The sequence below is a fragment of the Cimex lectularius genome, unplaced genomic scaffold, assembly GCF_000648675.2.
Source record: "Cimex lectularius strain Harlan isolate CLEC.00 unplaced genomic scaffold, Clec_2.1 scaffold81, whole genome shotgun sequence".
Classification (NCBI taxonomy): domain Eukaryota; kingdom Metazoa; phylum Arthropoda; class Insecta; order Hemiptera; family Cimicidae; genus Cimex; species Cimex lectularius.
Genome location: NW_019392692.1, coordinates 868782 through 887557, shown reverse-complemented (window position 1 = coordinate 887557; position 18776 = coordinate 868782). Strand labels below are relative to the sequence as shown.

At 36.7% G+C, this 18776-nt stretch overlaps 1 protein-coding gene across 1 annotated transcript; it reads left to right on the top strand.

Moving 5' to 3' along the window:
• The first annotated feature begins 3006 nt into the window (after window positions 1-3006).
• Window positions 3007-14543, top strand: LOC106660921 (NADH-ubiquinone oxidoreductase 49 kDa subunit). Its single transcript, XM_014383976.1, has 8 exons — window positions 3007-3238; window positions 12621-12843; window positions 12907-13108; window positions 13182-13533; window positions 13601-13720; window positions 13779-14005; window positions 14070-14210; window positions 14278-14543. The coding sequence occupies exons 1-8, from the start codon at window positions 3138-3140 to the stop codon at window positions 14313-14315; spliced, it is 1404 nt and encodes a 467-aa protein (XP_014239462.1). The 5' UTR covers window positions 3007-3137; the 3' UTR covers window positions 14316-14543.
• The last annotated feature ends 4233 nt before the right edge of the window (window positions 14544-18776 follow it).

The window sequence follows — 18776 nt, the reverse complement described above, 5'->3', positions numbered from 1 at the left end:
CATACAATTCTAAGAGGAGCGCAATTCATTTCCAATACGTTGGTATATTCTTTTCTCTGAGATTTCAAATCTTTGGAACAGTTAAAAAGCTAAGTAAAAAAATAAGTTTGATGTCATTTATTTAGAAATCGTGAGATGCGGTCTGGTGTGATTTAGGTTTCAGAAAAACATTTTCTTTATCGTGCCAACGTTTCGATCTTTATTGAGATCATCTTCAGGGCCTGGGATTTACAAACATTGTTTACATATTACAATTACATTTTGGATGTGGAAAAGTGAATTTATACAATGCAAAATATATTTTATATATTCAATCAAAGTATTTGATGTCATTCATGGTAACAACTTGCTAATAGGCATATTTAATTTTCGTACAAAATCATTTTCTGTATATTTCAGCTAATTTTGGAGAAAAATCATTATTTGACGTTTCATTTGTCAAATCGAATTAATTATCCAAATTATTCCATTAATTATGTTATTTGTATAGCACAATGATTTATTGCAAATTAAACAGGACCATATTATAATTTTTTATATAGGGTGCTATTATTCAAAATTTCAGCTTATTTAAACCAACTTTTTATAAAAATAATATTCATCATTTCATGATTTAAATGGAAATTTTTTATTTACCTGTTTATTTTATTTACTTGATTTTTTACATAATTATGTTCAAATTTTGATAGTGACTATGATTGGAACAATGTCAAACCACACTGCAGGCAAAACATATTTAGTCATTTGTGAACTGTGATAGTGAAGACTCATTTTTGTTGTATGATCTGATTATGACACAAATTATAATATTATATATTTGTGAACCCCAAATATTTTGATGTACTGGTGTGATAATTGGCAGCATGGCTTCTTATTAACCAGAGCTGTTCTTTGAATATTTCAAAGGGTCACGTTCTTCCAGTCAGAAATTACCTTCTGCCTTTATTCATTTAAATATTTTATTCATTGCCTCAGACAAATTATCTGTATAAAATTCAACTTAAAAAAAAAAGTCAAGGGGTTTTCTTGGTTCTGGAACATCAGAAAATGGTTCACTGGGTCAACTTGTCAATACTAGTAATTGGTTGTTTCTTGAAGGACAGTGGTGTGGGACTTGGACAAATGCGACTTTTGTTAGGTAATATTTGAAGCAAACCGGGACTCATAAAACAACCTATGGATCACTAATCGGGTGAAACAAAGTTCAACAAAAAGTAGCTACCCAAACATTAGGCCTAAAAAGACTAGCAAACCTGTGTGTCACAGAGGCGATGAGAACAACTCCTAAAACGCATTAGAAACTTTGCTAAACCTACCTCCACTGGAAATATTCATACAAGGAGAGCTAGGAAAAGCTCACTTAGGCTCCAGAAACAATTAAATTGGAAAGGAACTAAACGAGTCGGGCATACAACCATAATCAACAAAATCAGACACCCATTATTAGAAATGGGGACTGATTACATGATCCCGGAAACAATCTTCACAACTTCCTATAAAGTCTCAACGGACTACAAAGGAGAGGAAGAACACAGGAGAGCATCAGTTACAATGATATGATGCACAGATGGCTCCAAAACAAACGAAGGAATCAGGCGTTTTCTGTACAAGCTCAAAACATGAGCAATCAAACTCATTAGGGAAGTACACTTTGGTTTTTCAAGCGGAAATACATGCCAACAATGCTTGTGCCCTGGAAAATCTTAAATTAATCACTGACAAAAAAATCCTCATAAGATCAGATAGCCAAGCGGCTATTAAAGCATTAGCATGTAAAAGAATCACATCAAAATTAGTCAGTGAATGCATCCAAAATCTCCAAAACCTGGGGAAACACAACAACCTGATGATATCTTGGGTGCCAGGGCACAGGGGAATTTTGGGTAACGAGAAAGCAGACAGACTGGCCAGAGGAGGATCTGCAAGACCATACATAGGCCCCGAACCTATTCTTGGGATAACAAAAACAAATATAGGATCCTCCATCGCAGAATGGATCCAAGCAAAACAAAAGGAAAAGAGGATAAACTCTAGCGGTGCTAGACATTAGTTAATTTTTGGATAAGCTCTGGTTTTAGCAGTTTGAGAATTTTATTTATTTATTTTAAAGGTACAGTACAGTATAGGCTTTAAGCCCCTTATATCTAATATATTAGAAAAAACAATGTGGAAAATAATAATTCTTTAAAATATTAATTATTTATAATCGAATGATGAAACCATATTACAAAAGATAAACACAAAAAACACAACAAAAAGGAACCAGGAAAAAGAAAAAGAAGAGGGAAGAAGAAAAGGAGGTGATTCATGTTGTTTTTAAAAACTCAGATATCATGAACCAGAAATAAGCCAGCTTGTCTTGACCCTGCAATTCTGAAAGATAAGGCTAAAGGTTTAGAGGAGTGTCGAAGGCTTGGGATATGATCGGAGCGTTTGGATAAGGAATGAAGGAAAAAAGATTATAGATATTGAGAAAATTTATTTCATTTAATTTTAAATATATATACATATATTAAAACTCTTGCTTAGAATGTTAAGGTTGCTGAAGACTTTAATATAGAAAGAAATATGATCCCTTGGTATAAGATCATAACAATATCTAATGTAAGAATGATAAGCAATTTGAAGAGCTTGAATATAAAGCTGAGTGTCATCAGCCTAAAGATGAAATTTGGAAAAATTAAGATGATCATTTAGATACATGGAAAAGAGTAAGGGTCAAGTCAAGAATGGAGCCTTGGGGTACACCAGCTGAAATTGTGAAAAAAGAGGAGATAGAAGCTTTAACTATCTGAGTTCTGCCAGGCAGATAGGAGGAAATGAGATTAGTAGCAGTAGAAGAAAAACAAAAAATGTATCAGCTTCCAAATAAGCACATTATGATTTAAGGAATCAAATGCATTGAAAAATATGCAAAAAAATCAAAATATCATTAATGACAATTTGTTACATCAGCATAGGCTCATCAAAATTTGTAAGCATTTAGACTAGTAGTACTGAAGACCACTAGGCGTCCAATGTACTCAGAGATCACCTGGTACGAAGTTGCCAATTCCCGTTAACCTACCCTGGCCAGGACTTCCTTCAAGTACCAGAAACCTGGTCAGATAGCTGATTAATCTCCGCCGTCTTCGACCATGGCTGCGGCATTGGCAAAAATCACTTTTAGGAGCCCTGCCCTGGGTCTCTCCGGCAGCAGGAACATCCTCAAAGCTAGACCTGCCATCTGCCCTGCCCAGTAAGTGATTTCTTCGTTGACCAAAATAAATACTATTACGAAAGTGTTCCTTTTCTTTATTTAAATAATAAAATTAATTTAGTTGTGCCAATAGATTAGTTTAAACTGCGCAAAAATGAATAGGGACATTTGTAATCTATTCATATTCCACTAATTTTAATGTATATTCTTGGGTGGATAAAGGAAAATAGAACCAAAGACAGATGAAGATTACTCATTTTGTACAAACCCCTTTTCCATTTTAATCAAGTTGTACTAACTTTAACCCTGGAAAGACATAATCTTGAACCAATATTATTGGTTAATATTCACAGTATTATCGTGAGAATGAGCCATCGAGTTCACCGGCAAGTGTATATCACAGAAGCAGTTGGCCTTTCTCAGAGCATGGTCTCCCAGGCTTTAGCCTGATCCCGAGAGACGAAGTGCCAATAGGAGGCCTGTCCTCTCAGCGCATTACGATGCTAAGGGAGGATAGACCTATTGTCACTGCTGCTGGATGGAAACTTTTCCATAGCGCCTGCCAGATCCTAAGGGCGCTGACACACGGAGCGTTTTGACCGAAGCGTTTACCGCATCGGTTTTGCTAGGTTGTGACACATGCAGCGGTATGATGTGTGTTTTGGCCGAAGCGGTTTTGTTTTCTCTCAGTTTTAAATGTATCCTACAGCAGTGCATATAAGCATTGAACGTCGCAAGGTGTTATTTTGCAGTTTGTATAACAAGTCCTGTTTAATAAATATATTGTTCTGTAACTGTATGTAACTTCGTGTATTAGTTTACAGAGTTACCATGGATGAAGAGATACTTTTGGTGTCTCTGTTGTACTATTGTAAGAAGAAGAGAATGGAGAAAAAACAGGAGAATGTGGGTTCATCCAATTGTCGAGAAGAGAAGCGAAAGAGGGCATTTTAAGAATTTGTTTTCAGAGATGAGGAAACACCCTGAAGAATTTTTTAACTTTACGAGGATGTAAATGGGCAGTTTTGACAAGTTACATAGTAAAATAAAATGCCGCATTACAAATTTTTTTCTCCACGTCTATTTTTTGCATCTTAAAAGTAAATTAGAAGACTGACAAACAAACAACCCTTCAAGAAAGTGGGGTACGAACAGCTTGAATAAATGCTACATGTGTCAGGGCTGATGCAGTACTTGGGTACCACTCACTGCCTGGCGTTTTCAAAACCGATGCATTGGGTCGTCTCCGCCACCAACCGACTCGGTTTGAAAACCGACAGGCGGGTACGACCGCTACGTTTGTCAGGTTATATGCAACAACAATGATCGACGCACCGCCTCGATTTTTCTCACGATAAACGCTTCGGTCAAAACCACTCCTTGTGTCATCGCCCTAAATGAAGTACAAGATGTTTTGGCAACGCACAACAAAAACAATTTGTAATCATCATTTGTGGGAAGTTGGCCTCACATCACATGCCCCTTTGATAAGATCTGCAACAATAGCCCGCCACCAGCAATTCAGGAGAATTAGGTGCAGGCAGTCCACTGTGGGACCCTATTCATTTTTGTGCTTTACCTAAAGGTAATTCTTTGAATCACCAGAGAGTCGGCTGCGTCTAGCCTGAGTCCGGGCTCCCCCGACTCATTGTTGCGATGAATCTGGTGTGTTGCGGGCTAGCATTCGGACTCTTTTGAATCCCATCCAATGTTGAGCAACATTTGCCAGTGTGGACGTGAATCGGAACAAGCGCTCTTGCTTCATTTTTTAGTTGACGTTCTAGTGAGTGTTTTCTCGTTGATAGTGTCTTGTATAAAGGTATCTTGTGGAGTACGGAGTTGACTTTACATTTTATTGCGTTCCTATCGGTGTTTGTGCGATGTATCATTCACGGAATACAGAAATCGGAAATTGAAAAGCCAAACATTGAACGGTTTAGCCCAAAAATTCAGTGTTTCCATCGCCAAAATTGAAAAAACACTTTAAAAGGACAGTTTTTTAATGCCCTTGCTATTGGATGCACTACATTCAATGCAAAAAAGAGCAAGGGAAATTCCCGAGAGAGCTAGTTCCTCCGTCATTTTCACAGGCACTGATGAATGTAAACTGAATCTTGGTCTGGACACGGTTCTTTGTCATGGAGCAGAGTCGGGGCTGCATCGCAACAATGAATCTACGCTGCCCAGCAACATGAATCGACTCAAAGAATCCCAGTGTGTACTAGGCTTAAGAAACTTAAACCCGCCCTTGCTAGTGACTATCGCCCTATTAGTATTCTTCCATCGCTATTGAAAGCATTTGATAAGATTTTATTAAACCAATATTCTTATTTATTGACTCCCATGCCGTTATATCCTATTTTTGTTTTTCTGCAAATTTAATAATTGGAAGACAGAGGATATTCGCTTAGGCATTGAAAATAATACATGAACTGTTATTGTTCTACTTGATTTTTACAATGCATTTGGTTCCATAAATCATAATTTGGAAACATGTATTTTTTAGGTTTTTCTTCTACTGTTATTAATGTCATTTCCTCCTACCTGTCAGACCGATCTCAGAGTTAAATCTTCAAATTCGATTTTCTTTTTGCTCAATTTCAGCTGGTGTAACAAAGGCTCTATTCCTAGACCTTTACTCTTTTCCATGTTTCTAAATGATCATTTTAATTTCTCAAAATTTCATCTTTAGGCTGATGACACTCAGCTTTACTTTCAAGCTCCCCTATTAATTTTTGTCTTAAAGTGCAAAATTTAGGCCTTATTTTGAACTCCAAGCTTACAAGGCAGTAAGTTACATACCTTTTTCGCTCTACAGAATTCTAGAGTTCTCCATATTAAATCCATTATAATTCCTTTATTCTCTTTCTGTAGCATTATTTTTTCACTTTCCTTAGACTCAATCTGCTTATCATTCTTACATTAGATATTGTTATGATCTTATACCAAGGGATCATATTTCTTTCTGTATTAAAGTCTTCAGCAACCTTAACATTCTAAGCAAGAGTTTTAATATATGTATATATATTTAAAATTAAATGAAATAAATTTTCTCAATATCTATAATCTTTTTTCCTTCATTCCTTATCCAAACGCTCCGATCATATCCCAAGCCTTCGACACTCCTCTAAACCTTTAGCCTTATCTTTCAGAATTGCAGGGTCAAGACAAGCTGGCTTGTTTCAGGTTCATGGCATCTGAGTTTTTAAAAACAATATGAATCACCTGCTTTTCTTCTTCCCACTTCTTTTTCTTTTTCCTGTTTCCTTTTTTCTCTTTCTGTTTATATTTTGTAATATGGTTTCATCATTCGATTATAAATAATTAATATTTTAAAGAACATATTATCTTCAACATTGTTTTTTCTAATATATTAGATATAAGGGGCTTAAAGCCTATACTGTACTCTACCTTAAAAATAAATAAAATTCTCAAACTGCTAAAACCAGAGCTTATCCAAAAATTAACTAATGTCTAGCACCGCTAGAGTTTATCCACTTTTCCTTTTGGTTTGCTTGGATCCATTCTGCGATGGAGGATCCTATATTTGTTTTTGTTATCCCAAGAATAGGTTCGGGGCCTATGTATGGTCTTGCAGATCCTCCTCTGGCCAGTCTGTCTGCTTTCTCGTCTTCAACATTGTTTTTTCTAATATATTAGATATAAGGGGCTTAAAGCCTATACTGTACTGTACCTTTAAAATAAATAAAATTCTCAAACTGCTAAAACCAGAGCTTATCCAAAAATTAACTCTTTTCTTGATCAAGAATCTACAAAAATATCCCTGCCAGTAAATGCCTTGGTTATAAAGATATAACCTATGAATACAAATATTTTCATTTCCAGATAAGTAAAATTATTTTTCTTAATCTATGACTTGACCATGTCTTAAAGCCGAAATGAGACAATAAATTGGATATTAATATTTTTGCATATTGTGTTATGTAGATGGTGTGATGTAAAAATTCAGGGTAATTTGGCATACTGCACCCTTTGAGAATTAGCTATCGCCCGTTGTGTACATATACTATATTGAGTCCCAATTTATCAAGGAATTTGATTATTAGGTTTGTTTTTAGTAGTTGTACTTTTTCTGCATTGTATAGCCCAAAGCATTTTCCCCTGTGTATAAGTGTTGCACCGCGGCCTTTTAATAAGTGCGTCCGTTTTAACATAAATCTTCCTCAAGCATAAGCAGTCCCAGGCAATCTGCAGTACTCTATTTGGAATCCTATTAGGATTTGGAGTATTTGATACATTCTATTGCTTTCTAAATCTCACCAGGAGCTTTTTGGTCCAGTGATTAAATTCCATTGTTCCTCACTTTTCTAAGATGCTCGTAGATAGTGTGGATCCCTATATCACAAGGCTCAGGGCCCATCTGCAGAGTAGCCTTGCAAAGGCATCCAGTTCTTAGTTTCCTACTTCTGCATGTCCTGGAATCCAGTAGGGTGTAACCTTGTTTTGAAAACCTATATGTTTAGTTTAGTTTTTCAGGGGACCGCGGAGGCCAAGTGATTACGGTGCCTGATTTATATTTCCACCTTAGTGGCAATAGCCGAAAATTTCGAATCCTGGCATAGCCCATGTACTTTTAAAGCATTGTAGTGTTGTCTGTGCTGCCCAATGGGCATTTGGACTTTAATCCCTCCTGTATGACAGGAATTTCTTTAGTTTACATTATTAGTTTCATTTTGCAATTCAGCACCATTCTTGAATTAATGATGTTTGAGTTTAATGTTCTGATAGCTGTCTGGCTGGCTATGTCCTTGTCTTTCGAAATTGAAATTGGCCTAAGTATTTAAACATTTAAAAAATTAAAAAGTAATTTTTTTACTAATTATCAGTCTTTATTGGACTTGGAAAAAGTAATTTATCACACTCTAAAATATTTTTCAACTAAGTTGTCCAAGGAAGTTTCTAGGGGCATAGGTGGTCACAATGGTTTAGGTGTTGACATGGCCCTCAGCACTTTAAGGTAAAGGCTTAGGGTCGAATCTAGCGGCCCTGCATACAAACCTGACATGCTTACAAATAGGTTCAAAAATACCAGCACTTCGAGGGTTCATATAATCTTGTAGTTGAAATAACCTCGTAAACAAAAAAGATAAATGTGTGGTGATTAGTGAACGTTAATCAATAATTATTCAGAAATCGTGAGATGCGGCCTGGTGTGATGTAGGTTTCAGAAAAACATTTTCTTTATCGTGCCAATGTTTTGATCTTTATTGAGATCATTTTTTGCTGAAATGCAGACAACACAAGGCCCTGAAGATGATCTCAATAAAGAACGAAATGTTGGCACGATAAAGAAAATGTTTTTCTGAAACCTACATCACACCAGACCGCATCTCATGATATCCGAATAAAAAAAGTTAAAAAAAAAAGAAACTTACAAATGCAGTGCAATTTGAACTGAGAGCCAGTAAAATGGTAAATATGACCATCAGGTGCTCCAACAATTGCTTCCAAGATCCTATAGTTTGGGTGGATTTATGGACTTTGAATAGAAAGCTTAACTATTCAGAAATCATGAGATGCGATCTGGGTCACATCTCACGATTTCTGAATAATTATCGACTAACAGTCACTACTCACCACACAGAAAGCTTAACTGCAGAAAGCTAGGTTGATCTATTTTTGAAAAAAAAATATGTGCATACAGCCTTAACTGCACGCTGTAACACTTCCATACTTTTATAAATTTTAATGATACTATAATGATAGTAGGACTGCTGTCTCCGAAAGACTGTAGACACTGTACACTCAGAGCAGTAGAAATGAGCCTGTGTATGAAGAAACAGCAGAACCTGTCCCCTGTTGATGTGAAGTCCATTTGCAGGCTGTTCTCCTGGGAGAAAAGAAACCAAGGCTGGATGATACACACAGGAATCCTTAACAAAGTTTTGGGATCTGACAAAATGCCTTTGCTTAAATAAGAGCTGTAGTTAATAATTGAGATTGCACAATAGGCCAATATTGGTCATGGTGCATAGTGCTTAAGAGCCCTCAGAAGACCTGATCCTCATGTATGACAGTCCTGAATGAATATATATTACCCATGTACTTTTTATTTTAAACTTAGAACAATGGACTAGTGACCTGAGGTGAGGAACCTTCCCTAGAAAGGATAGAAAAGGACAGCATCTTATTAACTTTGTTTTTTCCCGTCTTTCCGGTCTTCTCATTGGAGGACGTGGTAAAAACGGTAGATATCGATGTAATTAGTCAATGTACATGTGGTTTCAGGGGCTATTGTGCCCTGACTCCCTCCTGTCCTCCACACCGGGGCCTACTAACAGCAATCTAATCTGTTTTCAACCTCATAGCATTTCATGCCCAATCATTGAATTATTTTTAAATAAATAACTTATTTTAAAGCAAAGAATAGTCATTATATTTTATAATTATAATAAACAAATACTTTTAGAATAAGACATGTTTTTTTGTTAATATTAAATTTTTTTGTTTAACTTTGTTCACACAACATGCCGCTCATCTATCGCTATCTATCTATCGTCCTCTCCTCCACACCATCAAAAGTCCTCTCTGAATTCCCTTCTTCCCGATATATCCGCACACTTATAACCTCCAAACGAAGAGTGAGGTTGCGATGGCAACACCATCGTTACCCCTCTGATAAAGTAACATTTAACCGTCTCACTTATATTTTGAAACTCGAATTATCCAATTACCGTTCATCCCAGCTCCAGTCATACCTTGAATCCTTATCCACACAAGACAACTCTCTTTGGCTAGTTACTAGAAAGGTTACCAAACACTACCAAGTGCCTTCTCCATTTAGAAGTCCCAACGGTACCTGAGCCAGGTCAAACGCAGAAAAGTGTCAGCTACTTTCCGATCACTTTTCCACAGTTTTTATTCTCCAACCCGATATGAATGTCACTTCGCACTCAGATCATATCAATGAATTCCTTCACTCTCCTCTCCCTCTCGCTCTACCTCCTAAGCCCATCCACCCCGCAGATGTTATGTATCAGATTCTCCGCCTTTCCGAAAGAAAATCCCCAGGTCATGATCTAATTACCCCTAAAATCCTCCGAAATCTACCCAAAAAAGCAATAGTGTACATTACATTATTTACAATGCAATATTTCGCACAACCTATTTCTTTATCCAGTGGAAGCATAACTCCAAAAAACCACACAAATCCCCCAGTGCCCCATCCTCTTATAGACCAATAAGCCTCCTCCCTATTTTATCCAAAATCTTTGAACTTATACTCCTTAAAAGACTAATTCCTATATTCGACTCTGAAAACGTAATTCCTAATCATCATTTTGGGTTTTGAATTCTCCATTCCACTGTTCAGCAGTGCTACAGAGTAGTCGACACGATATCTTCAGCTCTAGAAACCAAACAATACTGCTCAGCCGTATTTCTGGACGTTACAGAAGCATTTGACCGAGTATGGCACCCCGGCCTCCTCTATAAGTTAAAATGTATCCTCCCTCATTCCTACTACCTTATCGTGAAATTCTTCCTCTCAGATCGATGGTTTAAAGTAAGAATCGGTACCGATTTTTCATCTATCACACCAATCAAAGCTGGCATTCCACAAGGAAGTATCCTAGGCCCAATCCTCTACACCATCTACACTGCTGACATACCCACACATCCAAACACACAAATCACAACCTACGCGGACGACACCGCAATCTTATCAACACACTCCAATCCTATCCTAGCAACAGAAGCACTCCAACAACACATGAACCTTATTACCAACTGGTGCAATCTGTGGCGGATCAGGTTAAACGAACAAAAAAGCCAACAAGTTACATTTACGCTCAAACGACAAACCTGTCCATCAGTGCACATTTACAACAAAATAATACCACCATCGAACCAAGTCTGGCTTTACTTAGATAGTAGACTTACTTGGAACCCACATACACGATTAAAACGGCAAGAACTTAACAAAAGATATGGACTACTCCGACACCTTCTTGGACCAAAATTAAAACTAAGCATACATAACAAACTAACCGCCTACAAAACACTCATCAGACCTATTTGTACCTACGGAGTCGAGCTGTGGGGCTCGGCTAAATCATCCAATATCCAACGAATTCAGTCTTTTCAATCTAAAGTTCTCCGCCGTATCCTCAATGCTCCCTTCTACGTCACAAATCAAACGATCCATAAAGATCTTAAAATCCCTTTCGTGAAAGATCTTATCCATTACACGCTTCTTCACTTTTCACTCTAAACTCTCCCTCCATCCTAACCGACTAGCCCTAACTCTTTCCTCAACATCTCACCCTTACAATCCTCCAGGCCGTTTAAAACGACGATGGCCTTGTGACCTTCTATCTAATCCACCGAATTAACTTTAACTCCCCCCTCCCAATTAAATAAAAATTGGTTTCTCTCCCTACTGCCTCCTGGTCTGAAAAAAAACTGTTCACTTGTTCACTTAATTTACAACTATTTAAGTCATAATTATAAGCAACCAGCAGATTTTATAACTTTCATAAGTGGTTTTTTATTTATTTTTATTTTTTAAATTATTTATTATGAATTGAATTGAATTATTTTGTATGTAGTATAAGCCAAGAAATAAATGCCATTATTCCAAAGTTCAAAACTACATAAAAAAAGCAGCTGTATTTATATTTTATAGCTCTATATTCTAACAATTAATTAAGGTTTTAGTTAAGATGAAAAAAAGTTAATGGCACGAGAGGGATTCGAACCCATGACCTTCGGTTAGATACGCCGCTGCTCTACCACCTGAGCTATCGTGACCTCGATCCACTCGGACATCAACTCCCCATCTCAACCCCACCTTATGAGTTTTCCCTCCTTTTGCCATTTTTCAAATGTCGTGTAATCGGATTGGATTCTCGACGACAATTGAAATGGCGACGGAGAGCTTTAGTGAAGTGTACTTCATTTTTATTCATTAAATTCACTAATTTCGTGGTCCGCTTGACCAATTAATACTTTACAATTAATTAAGGTTTTTAGTTAAGATGAAAAAAAGTTATTCGAACCCACGACCTTCGGCTAGATACGCCGCTGCTCTACCACCTGAGCTATCGTGACCTCGATCCACTCGGACATCAACTCCCCATCTCAACCCCACCTTTTGAATTTTCCCTCCTTTTTGCCATTTTTATCTCAACTAAAAACCTTAATTAATTGTCATGTATTAATTGGTCAAGTGGACCACGAAAGTAGTGAATTAATCTATATTCTAATTTTAATTCGCCGTCAAGAGTACATATTCTTAATTTCATAAGTAAAATATTTATTAATTTTAATGATTTAAAATATTACTCTTTGATAATAATTTTGTTCAAAATAATCATTAGACATTTACAATTAGTTAGAAAGTGCTTCATTATTTAATTAATTAAATATAAATAAAATAACTTTGTTTAAATAATTTCAGAGCACGGTTTGCTTCAGTATGGTATCCAGACATTGAATTTCTGAAACGTCAGGGAGGAGCAGTTATGTATCCAGATGAGACCACATCAAAATGGAAGATTCAGACATGGACTACGGACGTGGTGCCTACAGAGAAAACGATCAAAAACCTTATCCTGAATTTTGGCCCACAGCATCCAGCAGCCCACGGTGTACTTAGGCTTGTACTGGAACTTGATGGAGAAGTAAGTTTTCAACCATATGTATGTCAAGACTGGAATAAAATCCATTAACATTTTTATTTTCAGCATGTTGTGAGGGCTGATCCTCATATAGGATTGTTGCACAGAGGCACAGAGAAACTCATCGAGTACAAGACCTATACTCAAGCCTTGCCTTATTTCGATCGACTAGATTATGTTTCAATGATGTGCAATGAGCAATGCTATTCCCTCGCTATTGAAAAGTTATTGAACATTGATGTCCCCCTAAGGGCAAAATACATAAGGAGTAAGTTACTATTTAACCACCCCAAATTATTAGGATTGATGATTTTTTTTTTTTTTCAATTTGAAATTTTCAGCGCTATTTGCCGAAATCACGCGGTTATTGAATCATATCATGGCAGTTGGTACACATGCCTTGGATATTGGAGCAATGACACCGTTTTTCTGGCTCTTTGAGGAGAGGGAGAAGATGATGGAGTTTTACGAGAGAGTTTCTGGGGCTAGGATGCATGCGGCGTACATCAGACCAGGCGGTGTGAATCAAGACCTTCCACTTGGCCTCCTTGAGGACATTTATGATTTTATCAACAAATTCACTGAGCGTCTTGATGAGACAGAGGACATGTTGACGAACAATAGGATCTGGAAGGAGAGAACAATTGATGTTGGAGTTGTTTCAGCAGAAGATGCTCTCAACCTTGGTTTCAGGTAAAAAAGGAACAATAGTTTTACACTATTTATAAAAAGTTGTAATTCAATTTGACATATGTTTTAGTGGTGTGATGCTGAGAGGTTCAGGTATCAAATGGGATCTTAGGAAATCACAGCCTTATGATGCTTATCACCTTGTTGAATTTGATGTTCCAATTGGAACACAGGGAGATTGCTATGACAGGTAATCATTCTATTCTAACAAAATTAAAACAAATTGTACAAATCAATTTTCTTTACAGATATTTAATTCGTGTCGAGGAAATGAGACAGTCACTGAAAATAATTGAGCAGTGCTTGAATCAAATGCCTCCTGGCGAAGTTAAAACAGATGACCATAAGGTCTCCACTCCTACTCGAAATGAGATGAAAACATCGATGGAAGCCTTGATCCACCACTTCAAGCTTTTCTCTCAGGGCTATCAGGTGCCTCCAGGCTGTACATACACAGCTATTGAAGCACCCAAGGGTTGGTTTTAAACTTTTCTTTTTCAAATCATTGCGTTCCATAATTTTTTTTTTTTTTTAAATAGGTGAATTCGGTGTTTATCTTGTATCCGATGGTAGCTCAAAGCCATTTAGGTGTAAAATTAAGGCACCTGGGTTTGCTCATTTGGCTGCTCTAGAGAAAATTGGCAAAGGTCATATGCTAGCAGATATTGTGGCCATTATTGGTAAGGTTATGAAAGAAAAAACATTAAATTTTACAGGGCAATATATGCATATATTTTTTCATTTTAGGCACTCTTGATGTTGTTTTTGGAGAAATAGATCGATGAAGATATTATAAAAAAAATTGCTAGAATAAACACATTGTTGGTTTTTTTGGCTTAAAATGTAGACAATTAATAATTTTCCTTAATCCACACCGTATTTATTATGAGAAGCGAAAAATGTATAAATTTGAAAACCTTTTTGTGCACGATAGAATTCATCTCTTGGAATTAACATAGAATGAATTTAGTTTAAAAAAATTGTTACTGTAAATAAACAAACTCCCTTGTTGATTTTTTTAAACATTAGAACCCAAGTTTTATGCTTTTAGAAGGGTAAGAAGTCAAACCAACAATTCTAATAATTCATTCATTTATGTCATAATCATAAACATTTTTATATCATATTTAGGAAGTATTCTTTTGTTCTTTCATTTAAGAAATAAAAGTCTATTTCTATACATTATCTTCAAGGCAGGCTCTCACAATCGAACTTTCATTGATCAACCAAAGTATGCATCAGTAATTATTCAGAAATTGTGAGATGCAGTCTGATCGCATCTCACGATTTCTGAATAATTATCGATTAACGGTCACTAATCACCACACACATATGCATCAGTTTTTGTTCACATACTGAACTGGTATTGGGTTATTTATTTGGTCTCTCTACACTTGCGGATTTTTTAAAACACATTTCGGCATTGTGCCATCTTTAGTGAGGAATATAGGAAGATTCTGTGCATTTGTTAATAGACTGATCAACTTCTGTTCGTTGAACAAACCGTTGAATTAAATTCACTAATTTCATGGTCCGCTTGACCAATTAATATATTACAATTAATTAAGGTTTTTAGTTGAGATAAAAAATCAATGGCACAAGCGGGATTCGAACCCACTTGAAAAATGGCAAAAAGGAGGGAAAATTCAAAAGGTGCTTGAGATAGGAAGTTGGTGTCCGAGTGGATCGAGGTCACGATAGCTCAAGTGGTAGAGCAGCGGCGTATCTAGTCGAAGATCGTGGGTTCGAATCCCACTCGTGCATTTGACTTTTTTATCTCAACTAAAAACCTTAATTAATTGTAAAACCATTGAATGTTCTTTCTTACATCTGGTTCTAACCATCTTCATGTGTTCTTCAAAAGTAAGTCAGACAATTTCCATTTATTTTATGATTAAAATAACATATTTTCCCTTGTATCATTATTTTTTACTCATTAGGAGAGTTCATAAATCATAAATGATGGCAACATTTGGGCCAAAGAGGCCATACAGCATTCCCTGGCAATCCGAGACAATAGCTTCAGCAACTTATATTAAAAATCACATTTATATTGTTTTTTTTTTTCTCTTGAGGGTATTTTAACTATATGATATATGAACCTTATATGTGGGGGGAGGGTTATATGAACCTTTGGGGTGCTGGTGTGAGTTGTGAAAAAAAAAAAAAAAAAACTATTTGAAAGTAAGTTGGGTTCAAATGCAGGCCTGTGGATTCAAACCTGGGACTGAGATGAGTGTCGTGTCAATGTGTAAACCGTTGCGACCACCGATGACCCATTTTTATTGTTAAACCAGATTCTGCTGACTGAATGAAATGGCTGCATACCAAACATTACATACAAAATTATTATTCTTAGATAACGAGAAGCTTTTCATAAATGGCACCCTGGATTTACCTGTCTGATACGTACTGTGAATTGGTGAAAGTTAAACAAGAATCAGGCGAAAAATGAAGCAGCTGAAATTTCTTTTCGATTGCCAGTCAACCTTACCCATCGCAACAAAGAAATTGCTGTATTTAGCTCTTATTCAGCCTATTTGGCAATATGTGTGTATCGTATGAAGGTCAGCAGCTAAAAGACATATAAAACAACTCAATTTGTGATGACCAGATTTCACTCTGGTCTAAACATTTTAGAAGTCTGCAATACAATAAGGGAGTCCTACCTATTACAATTCAGCATGCAATGCCATCCAAAACATTTATGACAGATTACAGAAAACCCATTAGTAAACAAAATAAAACAACAATTAAAAGGGATCGACACAGTTAGGAAGAAGGTCGTGTTGGTGTGGGTTCCCGGTCACATAGGGATAGCCGGGAACGAAGAAGCAGACAGGGCAGCCAAAGAAGCAGCCAGAGGACTTCACCTATACGCCCAGCGGATCTCAAGTTATTAATTTCAAATACGATAAAAGAAAAGTGGAAAAACCGCTGGGCTCGGAAAAATAGAAACAACCCTGCCAAACTGTGGCAGGTTAAGAAAGACGTCGGTCCCTGGTTCACGGAAAATGGGTCAAAAAGGGAAAAGGTCATACTGACAAGACTACGCATAGGTCATACAAGGATTACACACGGGCACCTTCTAGCAGGAAAGCGACCGCATAGGTGCCCATTATGCAAAGGTAGAGTAACAGTCGAGCACATTTTCAATTGTAGAAGGCTCGATGTTTGGCAATATTTTGGAATATCATTGGACCTGTGTGTAGTCTTGGGGCACGGCAGCGGGCACAAATCGCTGTACCCGTACCACAGGGCTATAGGGACTTTCAAATGTATATAGTTTATGTGTGTTTATGCTGTGCTTATATTGTGTGTGAATTGTTTGTGTCGTATTTGTATGGTGTTTATGTTTATTAGGATGAATGTAATTTATTAGCGTGAACGGAAGGGGTTATTTACCCCGCCACGAGGAATATCGAGTACTCTGGGGTGAGTGAGTGACGTCTGGAGAGTTAAGTTATCAGAGCGAATGGAGTGGGTTCAAACCCCGCCCCGAGGAATATCGAGTACTTTGGGGGAGTGAATGTGACCAGACTTTTATGTTAGTATTGTATGTTGTTTATATTTTACTCTATTGGAATGAATTTAATTTAAGTATGAAAGGAAGAGGTTATTTACCCCACCCCAAGGAATATCGAGTACTCTGGGGTGAATGTGTAATGTCTGGGGAGCAAAAGTAAGTTTTCAGAGCGAATGGAGTGGGTTCAAAACCCGCCCCGAGGAATATCGAGTACTCTGGGGGAGTGAATGTGATCAGACTTTTATGTTAGTATTGTATGTTGTTTATATTTTACTCTGTTGGAATGAATGTAATTTAAGCATGAAAGGAAGGGGTTATTTACCCCGCCCCGAGGAATATCGAGTACTCTGGGGGAGTGAATGTGACCAGACTTTTATGTTAGTATTGTATGTTGTTTATATTTTACTCTGTTGGAATGAATGTAATTTAAGCATGAAAGGAAGGGGTTATTTACCCCGCCCCGAGGAATATCGAGTACTCTGGGGGAGTGAATGTGACCAGACTTCTATGTTTGTGGCGATATATATGTTATGTATTGTATGTTGTGTATCTATTCTTAAATTGACAACCTGAGGTACTAACAAGAGGCTAGCTTTTTAAAATAACGACGTAATATACAAGTAAAAGCAGAGAGTCAGTAACCAGATAGAGATGCTCAAATGGCTGCAGTTCAATACAAAATACGCGAGAAAGACAGGAAAGAGAAGGAACACACGCGGAGGGCCGGCGATGACCTCAGCTGTTTATCGGCCCATAAGCGTGTATTCGTATATATTTCGGGACTCCTTGTCCCTATTCAGTGAAAACTTTCCCAAGCCTGGAAGGTTGAAGGTTGTTAAATACTGATACAACTAAAAACTGTGGTATTTGATGGCCAGCTTTTGACGCGACTACAGTTCGTTATATATATATATATATATGTGTGTGTATATATATATACACATATACACACATATACACACACACACACACACACACACACAGAAAACCCTCCTCCCCTGCTGCTACATGAATGCAGATTAGCAGAAAGATGATGCAGAATGAAATCCATTTATGCTTGGTGGTCATAATTGACCATATTCATTATTCCAATTAATTATTCTTTTTATGGAAGGTCTTGGTTGAGATGAAAAAGTTAGTGTTTCGAGTGGGGTTCGAACCCCAGTAAAATGCGAAAGGTTGTAGGTTGATATGTGGAGTTGGTGTCCGGGTAGATGAAGTCACACTAGCTCAAGTGTTTAAAGCAGCGGTGTATTCAGCCGTAGGCCATGGCTTCGAATCCCGCTCATGACACTAACTTTTCCATCTCAACCAAAACCTTACATAAAAATAATAATTAATTAAATAGAAAGTGACTACAAGATCTATCAATCGTCACTTATGCCTGTAGTGCTAGCTGTTATCTAGAATTATAAAATTTATATTGTTTATGTATTAAGTTTATGCTATTATTGTTAATAATAAGTTAGAAATGGTTACTATGGTCCAAGACTACATTACTGTATGTATGACTTCAGAAAAATTAAATTAGTTATATTTAGAATAAATAAATTATGTTTAAAAAAATTGATATTGATAAAATGTGACGGACTTTATTAAGCTAAAAAATCAATAGTGCATTGCTAATATAGTTCTCACAATTTTCCATTACATTAGAAATTTAGATGTTAAAATTTGCCATGACGAATTGTCAAATTAGGCTATTTTATTAAGTAATAAA